The sequence below is a fragment of the Salmo salar genome, chromosome 24 (genome assembly GCF_965601325.2).
Source record: "Salmo salar chromosome 24, fSalSal1, whole genome shotgun sequence".
Taxonomy (NCBI): Eukaryota; Metazoa; Chordata; class Actinopteri; order Salmoniformes; family Salmonidae; genus Salmo; species Salmo salar.
Genome location: NC_138314.1, coordinates 34,249,888 through 34,260,331, shown reverse-complemented (window position 1 = coordinate 34,260,331; position 10,444 = coordinate 34,249,888). Strand labels below are relative to the sequence as shown.

The window sequence follows — 10,444 nt, the reverse complement described above, 5'->3', positions numbered from 1 at the left end:
TTTTAGCATTTATAGCAATGGTTATCAACTGTACTGTAGGGATGGAACGGAAGTCACAGAAAATTGAGGTTGTGGGGGCAGCTGCAGAGAGGTATTTGTGTGTGCAAGAATTGACATCAGAAGAGTTACAGAGTGCATTAAGTGGTGATGCCCCATTCTTTCAGGATGATGGCATGAGGTAGGAATAAATACATTTAATTAGTGGAGTAGGGTGGTGTTAATTTTATTTGATGTAATTTTGAAATTAGTGAGTGTAGTGTTAGATGGTATGGTATTTATATAGTACATTTTTATTTTTCAAGCAAAGTATGAGGGAGTTGTACTCCAGTCTAGTAGGTGGCGGTAATGCAACAAATTGGATGCCAACCGCCGTTAAACCTCATAGAAGAAGAAGACTACATTTCCCAGTCTTAGCTGACTCGTTTTGATTTCCCATAAGGCTGTTCAACATTCTCTCTTACAGCAACAAGAAGGTCGCAGACATTTGCTCTTGTTTGAAGGAACAAGCAAATAAACTCAAAATAATCATGCTGGGACAGGCTGTACGACGATTCACAACCTCTGCTGTTCGGTCCTCGCATTACTCTGAGGGACCAGGACAGGTAATCTCCCAATTTTGAAGGTTACAAATATTAGCTAAATAAAACCGCGGTCTCATAACGCGGGCCTCACTCAGAAGCCTGCGTGGAGGTCACAAGCTAGTCTTCAGGTTTCAAAACCAAGCGCTAGCTAGTTATGTTTGTTTTCCGACATGCAACAATATCGTCAATATTGTATTTTTACTCATGCTTGTTTTCTTTTTTTTTTTACTTCCCGTAACATGGCTAGCATAGCTAACGTTTAGCAGTGTACAACGTCAGCTTCAAACGCTAACATTAGCTAGCTAACTTCCGCCAGGTAATGTAATCTAACTATATAAGTTGACTACAGTAACGTTGCTGCCATAAACGCAATATCCGGTTTTAATTTATATGCAGCTTGCTCAATATAGGCCAAGGGCCATCCACAAAAATGCTTCGTGACCCACGAAACAAAACTGCAAAATGTCAACATGGATAATGTTATGAATGAACACATTACACTGTTATTAAATAAATCATAGCGCATCTTGGGTAATTGTCCTAGCGATGTGTTTCGCCTTGGTTAGTTACTTTTGTTACACACGTTCACCTTATATAGCTACTTTTGTTGAACACTGACCCACAACTATTTGTGCTTTCTGTATTCGTCCTTGCATAAACTCAAGCAACACTTGCTACTGGTCCTTCACTAATCCAGATTAACCACGAAACAAAGAAATGTATGTTAACCATGTACAGTGGTTTCCTCAGTTAATGTTATAGGACGATTTGGCAGCTGTTTAGCCTACAAGGTCGTAGGCAAAAGCAATTCTGGCCCAAGATTTAGACAGCACAACGTATACTAGCTAACACCAAGTTCTAAACGTTCAAGGTCCCGACAGCTACATAAAGCGTCGAGGAAAATCCATTGAGTACCTTTAAAAATATTATTTCATGATTTCTTTTGTCCAGTACGTTCATTGCTTTCTGCAAGCATATACAGCGGAACGTGTCACAATTGTAACCAAGGTGAAACATGGCAACCTTATAATGTTGCTAGGAGAAATTACCCAAAATGTGCTAGGATTTCGAAATGGTACTTAAAAAATATATTTCATTAATTGAACCATTGTTAATATTCATACAATTATCTAAGTATAGTAATGAAACTTTGCAGTTTCGTTTCCTGGGTCACGGAATGCCTTTTCTGAAGCCTTTTTTTGGTGGGTTGTCCTTTGACATGCATATTTGTCCTTCTAGCTAGCTAATTCACTTGCTGGTTATTTTATCAGTCAGTTAACTAACTTGTGAGCCATATGGAATTGACACTTGCAGTTGTTGGGCAAGTTATCATTTATTAAGTAGATAGTTAGCTAACTATGGATTTTCAGAATTTGTCAGTGTTGAGTGATTAGACAGCCTAACGCTAGATATTTGACTTAGCTTGCTATATAGTGTAAAACCTTGACAGGGCCAGCTTCCAAACATGATTACCAGGGCTAGCTAGCTAGTTTGCTACATTATACGTTGAGCAGACCATGTAACAGAAATGTTATTTCTGCAGTTAGCCAGCTACTTTCAGTCTTGCATCGAGTTTTCCACAGTTGTATTGGTTGACACAGACTGCCCTCAAGCTGTTTGCAGTCCAACTTGGACGTAACCATGTCCATGTATTCAGTCACATTTAACTGCGATAAACTCATTAAGTCCTCATCTCTCAACACACTTTTTGTTTGTGTTAAACAGAACCTGCCATTCTCAGTGCAGAATAAGTGGCGTCTGTTGGGCATGATGGTGGTGTTCTTCGGCAGTGGCTTCGCCTTCCCCTTCGTCGTCGTCAGACACCAACTCCTGAAGAAGTGAAGTGACAATGAATACCACGTAACCTCCAAGGTAATTGCCGCTGATGATCTATTTTTAATCTGAATGTCAGCACTGTTTGACATTTACTTGCATCCCTATTGGAACAGTGACATCTATCACAATAGTTATTGTTGTTCTAAGGCAGACCTAAAGTAAATTACCCCAGTGTCTGTGGGGAAACAGTTTCAAATATCATGCAAGTTTATATTTCACTTCTGCAGGTAGCCTAGTGTTTAAGAGCGTTGGGCCAGTAACTGAAAGGTCATTTGTTTGAATTCCTGTGCAGACTAGGTGACATATCTCTCTCGATTTGCCCTTGAGCAAGTCACTGAACCCTAACTTATCCTGAACAACTTACAGGACCAATGTCTGCTAAATTACAAAAATACCAAATTATGCTTTTTAAGATAAGCTGGCACATAAGCATAGTAATGTGACAGTTTATTACTCCCCCTGATACATATCTGGTGGAAGTTGGCCTGAATCCCAATTGTCACTGACATTTATCTCTGGGGTGTATTCATTACAAAAACATTTACCGTTTAAGAACCAAACTGACAATTTCAGGTAGGCCCCTCACCCTTCTGTTTAAGAAACGTTTTGCAACAGAATCGGCGGAATGAATATACCCCAGGTGCTTACTCAGAAATTAGATTTCTGTCATCAGAATTCTGTAAGCCTTATCAATCTGTGTTTTACAGGTCTGCACCCGAACATCTTTATCCAGCAGAACTCTTTGTTTCGAAGAATGGGAATCCCTAATTGTCTTTGTAAATAAAGTTCACTCAAATATATATGTTTGTCCTCAAATGTTTTTGTCTGTGAGTTTGTAGTGCAAACTGTGATGTCATGCTGCAGCAAATGTTTGGTGCTATTCCGTAGTCTGCATTTTAACAGAAAGTGTTGCTCTTCATGGAGTCATGAGTTTTATGGGAGTTGTTAAAATAATTTTCAGTAAGCAGAAAATGAGGAGAATGCATGTTTGAGACTACATGAATTTCTCTTTCGTGCCAACTAGATTTGTTTCCAAGTGGTCTTTTTGTGTGTATTTAGCACGGACGTTGGCGCCAGTGACTATTTTACCAGATGAGTCATAAGATTGGAGGGACTCTTATTTTTGAAAGCCCTCCACTGCTGTAACAGGAGCCACTTATCCCACTGACTGCTTAATACCGCGTTCAAAACACCTTGGAACTCAGAAATCTGACTTCAATGTGTTTAAGGCGACTTGGAACTCGGGCTAAAAAAAAATCAAACGAGCTACGACAGAAATCTATTTGAATGGTCGTCCAACACAAGCATCTTTCTAGAGCTCTGACTTTCTGACCTGAAGATCACTAACATCATGATTTGACCTAGTCCCCCCCACCCCGAGTTCCCAGTTATCTTGAAAGCGCCATAATTCTCACTCTTGGTTGTTACAAACTGTGAGAAAATGAACTGTGCAACACCATTACTCACCACACTGGAAAGTAATTGTCGCCAACAATGATTAAAGGGATTTTGGCAATAAAATCCTTTGTCTACTATTTTCCCAGAGTCGGGTAACTCGTGGATATCATTTGTATGCCTCTGCCTGCAGTATGATGGAAGTTGCTAACTAGCTTTAGCTCAATGACTTTAGTCTATGGGAACTGCTAACATTCTTGTTGACGCAATATACTTCTGGTCATTGCGCTAGCATTAGTTAGCATTGGCTCGTGAAAGTATCTCTTATCTTCCTTCGTACTGGATGCAGAGACAAATGGTGTCTGAGTTCATCTGACTCGGGAAGGAGATAAAGGGCTTCATTGCCAAAACCTCAGCGTATCCTTTTATTCACGTCTTACACTTACACTTTGAAACGTTAGAACAAACGTGAGCAACTACGTGTTCTCCTGGCTAGTTAGCGGTACATTTACAGTTTAGTCATTTTTAGATGTCAGGTTTTATACAACTAGCTAACGCTGGGTAGTTCTGGCTGTGTGAAACTGATGGTGACTGTTTTAAAGGCATTTTTAATACTCGCTAGCTACAGAATTACATGCAGTCACTGTTTGACTTCATCACGGTTAATAATGGATGTGCTGCCAGTCAAGACGAGAGGAAAAAAGAAGACTTAAGTGAGAAGTAGCATAAGTGATTATGGGTCATGAATGTGTTTAAGACTTTGTTCGGTGCTATCATGGCAAGACTGACCGCCATGAACAGGGAGAGATTGGCCACAAACCAACAGAGAAATGTGAGAAGTACCCCTCCAAGCCTGTAGAGTTCATATACCTAATCTGTCATAGACAAATTTGATATAGCATCTTTAAATCTAGAGGGAGTATTGTATTTTGTGCAGGAGAGAGGGAGCCATAATTTATATTTTCAATTGCTGCGATATCACTGACCTTTCATGCTTACCTTTTTTTGTTGTTGAAGTGAACTGTTGCTGATTACTGTATAACTTATACAATTTGAATATTACATTAAGTTTCAAACCATTAAATAGGTATGCAGAGCTACAGTACAGATCCTGCTGAAGGGATCAAAATCGGCAACATCCGGTGACGCTGCAGCGTGCCAAATTTAATTACAAAATCGTAATATTAAACATTCATGAAAATATAAGTACATTGTTTAAAAGCTTAACTTCTTGCTAATCCAACCGCGTTGTCAGATTTCAAAAAGGCTTTACGGCGAAAGCATACCATGCGATTCTCTGAGGACAGCACCCCACACAAATACTTTTCCAAACCAGCACAGGTGTCACAAAATCCCAAATAGCGATAAAATAATTAACTTAAGATATTCCTCAGTTTGCAATCCCAAGGGTCCCAGCTACACAACAAAGGGTTGTTTTTGTTCATAGTCCTTTATATCCCAAAAATGTCTGTTTAGTTGGCGCGCTTGATTCAGTAATCCACTTTTTCAACATGCATACAAACGAATCCAAAATGTAACCAGTAAAGTTAATCCAAACAAGTCAAACGTTGTTTATAATTAATCCTCAGGTACTCTATCTAAATAAACGGCAACATTTAATATGGAGAATAGTATGTTCAATAGGGAAGATAAATAACGAAGAGCGCCCACCTCATTCACGCATGCAACAAGACTACATTTCAAATGAGACACCTTGGAAAAACTACAACTACTCAATAATAAAAATTAAAAGAAAAAAGCCTGAAACCCTTTCTGAAGACTGTTGTCATCTAGTGGAAGCCATAGGAACTGCAATCTGGGAGGAATTTCTTTGAATATCCCATAGACAAGCATTGAAATGGACCATGACCTCAACATTTTCCGGATGAATTTCCCTCGGGTTTGCGCCTGCCATATCAGTTCTCTTATACTCACAGACAGTATTTTAACAGTTTTAGAAACTGAAGAGTGTTTTCTATCCAATGCTACCAATTATATGCATAACCTAGCTTCTGGGCCTGAGTAACAGGCAGTTTACTTTGGGCACGTCATTCATCTGAACACTGCCCCCTAGCCCTAAGAGGTTACTAAAGTGAACTGTGTTGCTGATTTACTACAGTATAATAAGTAATACAATTTGAAAATTACATTAAGTTTCAAACCATTAAGTAGGTATGCAGAGCTGCAGTAGTAACAACCTGACCCAGGAAAATCATACAGTAGCAGAGAGTACAACATTGTTAAATTGAATATATATACAATTTTGAAGCACAGAATCGTCTAGGATGTCATTGTATGCTGTAGGTTTCCCTTCACTGGAATTAAGGGGCCTAGCCCAAACCATGAAAAACATCCCCAGACCATAATTCCTTCTCAACCAAACTTCACAGTTCGCACTATGCCTTCGGGCAGGTAGCGTTCAGCTGGCATCCGCCAAACCCAGATTCATCCTTCACAAAATCAGATGGTGAAGCGTTATTCATCACCCCAGAAAACCTTTTTCCACTGCTCAAGAGTCCAATGGCGTCCAGCCGACACTTGTCATTGCAACCTTGGACAAATGATTTTTACATGCTTCAGCATTCGGCTGTCCCGTCTTGTGAGCTTGTGTTCTACCACTTCGCGTCAGAGCAGTCATTGCGCCTAGACTTTTCCACTTGACAATAACAGCACTTACAGTTGATCGGGGCAAATCTAGCAGGGCAGAAATTTGAGGAACTAACTTGTTGGAAAGGTGTCATCCTTTGACAGTGCCATGTTGAAAGTCACTGAACTCTATAGTAAGGCAGTTCTACTGTAAATGTTTGTCTATGGAGATTGCATAGCGGTGTGCTTGAATTTATACACCTGTCACCAACGGGTGTGGCTGAAATAACCGAATCCACTAATTAAAAGGGTGTCCACAAAGTTGCATGTCTGTCTTTGTATGTGTGTGTATATATACACAGTTGAAGTCGGAAGTTTACATACACTTATGTTGGAGTCAAACACATTTTTTTGTTAACCATCTATAGTTTTGGCCAGTCGGTTAGGACATCTATTGTGTGCATGAGAAGTAATTTTCCCAACAGTTGTTGACAGACATATTATTTCACTTAACATTCACTGTATCACAATTCCAGTGGGTCAGAAGTTTACATACACTCAGTTGACTGTGCCTTTATAAAAGCTTGGAAAATTCCAGGAAATTATGTCATGACTTTAGAAGCTTCTGATATGCTAATTGACATAATTTGAGTCAATTGGGGGTGTACCTGTGGATGTATTTCAAGGCCTACCTTCAAACTCAGTGCCTCTTTGCTTGACATCATGAAAAAAATGAAATCAGCCAAGACCTCAGAAGAAAAAAAAATGGTAGACCACAAGTCTGGTTCATCCTTGGGTGCAATTTCCAAACACCTGAAGGTACCATCTTCATCTGCACAAACAATCGTACGCAAGGATAAACACCATGGGACCACGCAGCCGTCATACCGCTCAGGAAGGAGATGCGTTCTGTCTTCTAGAGATGATCGTACTTTGGTGCGAGAAGTGCAAATCAATCCCAGAACAACAGCAAAGGACCTTGTGAAGATGCTGGAGGAAACAGGTACAAAATTATCTATATCCACAGTAAATCGAGTCCAATATCGACATAACCTGAAAGGCCGCTCAGCAAGGAAGAAGCCACTGTTCCAAACCGCCGTTAAAAAAGCCAGACTACGCTTTGCAACTGCACATGGGGACAAAGATCGTACTTTTTGGAGAAATGTCCTCTGGTCTGATGAAACAAAAATAGAACTGTTTGGCCATAATGACCATTATGTTTGGAGGAAAAAGGGGGAGGCTTGCAAGCTGACCATCCCAACCATGAAGCACGGGGGTGGCAGCATCATGTTGTGGGGGTGCTTTGCTGCAGGAGGGACTGGTGCACTTCACAAAATAGATGGTGTCATGAGGAAGAAGAATTGTGGTTATATTGAAGCAAAATCTCAAGACATCAGTCAGGAAGTTAAAGCTTGGTCGCAAATGGGTTTTCCAAATGGACAATGACCCCAAGCATACTTCCAAAGTTGTGGCAAAATGGCTTAAGGACATCAAAGTCAAGGTATTGGAGTGGCCATCACAAAGCCCTGACCTCAATCCTATAGAACATTTGTGGGCAGAACTGAAAAAGTGTGTGCGAACAAGGAGGCCTAAAAACCTGACTCAGTTACACCAGCTCTGTCAGGTTGGATTGGGCCAAAATTCACCCAACTTATTGTGGAAAGCTTGTGGAAGGCTACCCGAAACGTTTGACCAAGTTTTACAATTTACAGGCAATGCTACCAAATACTAATTGAGTGTATGCAAACTTCTGACCCACTGGGAATGTGATGAAATAAATCCTTCTCTCTACTATTATTCTGACATTTCACATTCTTAAAATAAAGTGGTGATCCTAACTGATCTAGGACAGGGAATTTTTACTTTGATTAAATGTCAGGAATTGTGAAGAACTGAGTTTAAATGTATGTAAAGTTCCGACTTCAACTGTGTGTGTATATTTGTATATTCACTGCTCAAAAAAATAAAAGGAACACTTAAACAACACAATGTAACTCCAAGTCAATCACACTTCTGTGAAATCAAACTGTCCACTTAGGAAGCAACACTGATTGACAATAAATTTCACATGCTGTTGTGCAAATGGAATAGACAACAGGTGGAAATTATAGGCAATTAGCAAGACACCCCCAATAAAGGAGTGGTTCTGCAAGTGGGGACCACAGACCACTTCTTAGTTCCTATGCTTCCTGGCTGATGTTTTGGTCACTTTTGAATGCTGGCGGTGCGTTCACTCTAGTGGTAGCATGAGACGGAGTCTACAACCCACACAAGTGGCTCAGGTAGTGCAGCTCATCCAGGATGGCACATCAATGCGAGCTGTGGCAAGAAGGTTTGCTGTGTCTGTCAGCGTAGTGTCCAGAGCATGGAGGCGCTACCAGGAGACAGGCCAGTACATCAGGAGACGTGGAGGAGGCCGTAGGAGGGCAACAACCCAGCAGCAGGACCGCTACCTCCGCCTTTGTGCAAGGAGGAGCAGGAGAAGCACTGCCAGAGTCCTGCAAAATGACCTCCAGCAGGCCACAAATGTGCATGTGTCTGCTCAAACGGTCAGAAACAGACTCCATGAGGGTGGTATGAGGGCCTGACGTCCACAGGTGGGGGTTGTGCTTACAGCCCAACACCGTGCAGGACGTTGGCAAAGTGGGAAACTTTTTGCAGTTCCGTGTTCTGTAACCTCTTCAGACATCTATCCAACGTATTAGCCCAACAAATTATACATTTCTAAAATCCTAAGGTGTTTCCTAATCACACAAATGAATTATCATTGGGGTGCAATTCGTACTATAATAATGGTGGCCTAGTTTATCTCACCTGCTGTCCCAGTCTACCAAATGCGAATTCATTTTTTTTTTTTTTACTTAGTGTACGCAAATGGGTGTGTCATGCCTCCTGTGAAAAATCTATAATTTTAAATACAAATAAATTGTGTGTTATTAGTTAACATCTGGAGGATTTTAGAAATGTGTCATGTTGGGCTAATAATATGTTGGATAGATGTCTAAAGCGGGTACAGAAGATGAATATGCAAGAAGTGTCCCACTTATTCTGAATTCACCCCATATGTAATGCCAAAATGTGTATGACATCCTGTCATTTTTTAAACTTCACATACCCTAAATGCCTAGGCTACTATTTAGAAGTACGGGTAGTAGGACACGGCCAATGACTTCATATCTACTGTATGTCCATTCAGTAGGAGGCTCTGTCGCACTTCTCCCCTAGAGAATGCCTGAGGTTTTTCAAATGAATGTTTTTTTGACTGAAGAAAGGACTCTGCTCTTAAGATATTGGGCCCATAGAATTCTGCCTCGAGGTGTGAACAAAACTGCTAATTGTGTGCTAGCATTCTATTATCAGAATATTTCATAACACAAAAGATGGTTGACTCACCAAATTAATTAAGAAATTAATTCGATTTTGGGTCTGTCACAAAGGAAATTCAGTAGAACTTATGGAAAGCATAGAGAGGGTTCTTATAAGATGGAAATGAAACTACTTGTGCTACTGCCAAATACCTTAAAAATGTATTAAATGTTAAAATGGAATGTCAATTTGAATGCAGGGCATGAACAGAAACGTCCAGTTCCCTGTGATCTTTGCTATAGCTTAACAGATGGGTAATGTTTTTTCCCCTCGGTCTCTCTCTGTGTGTCTCAGCTCTTGAGCTGAAATTCGTTGAACCTATTTCAGTTCAATTAACCTTCCACCACCGCTGGCTATAAATATCCAAGAACAAAACTGAAAAGATGGGAACTAGAAAAGTGGCAGAGGTAATATTCCAAAACGTAAGGATTTTCATTTGCCTGCACTCTGGACTCCATCTTGCCTGCAGTAGTTTTTGGGGATGGGGTGCAGGTAGTTTTTCACTCACTCATGTAGGCTAGGGATAATATTTTTGGAGTGGTGTGAGAGCGGGAGAGAAACAGTCACAATGGGCACGGGTCATGAGAATGAGAAACGGCCTGGTATATAGCCTCAGTAAATCTGCCCTGGTTGGGAACCAGTAAACCTGTCAGGAGGTTGTGTTTTCTTGCATTGATAAT

General features: G+C 40.5%; 1 protein-coding gene across 1 annotated transcript; it reads left to right on the top strand.

Moving 5' to 3' along the window:
* Nucleotides 1-426: 426 nt before the first annotated feature.
* On the top strand, nucleotides 427-3,217 carry LOC106585766 (cytochrome c oxidase subunit 7C, mitochondrial). The gene is made up of 3 exons (XM_014172356.3): nucleotides 427-602; nucleotides 2,307-2,453; nucleotides 3,125-3,217. Exons 1-2 carry the CDS (start codon nucleotides 528-530, stop codon nucleotides 2,421-2,423), a joined length of 192 nt encoding a protein of 63 aa, XP_014027831.1. The 5' UTR covers nucleotides 427-527; the 3' UTR covers nucleotides 2,424-2,453; nucleotides 3,125-3,217.
* The last annotated feature ends 7,227 nt before the right edge of the window (nucleotides 3,218-10,444 follow it).

Coding starts and splice junctions, on each gene's coding strand:
- LOC106585766 (XM_014172356.3), top strand. CDS start 528: ATGCTGGGACAGGCTGTACGACGATTCACAACCTCTGCTGTTCGGTCC. Junction 603..2,306: donor ACTCTGAGGGACCAGGACAG/GTAATCTCCCAA, acceptor TGTGTTAAACAG/AACCTGCCATTCTCAGTGCA.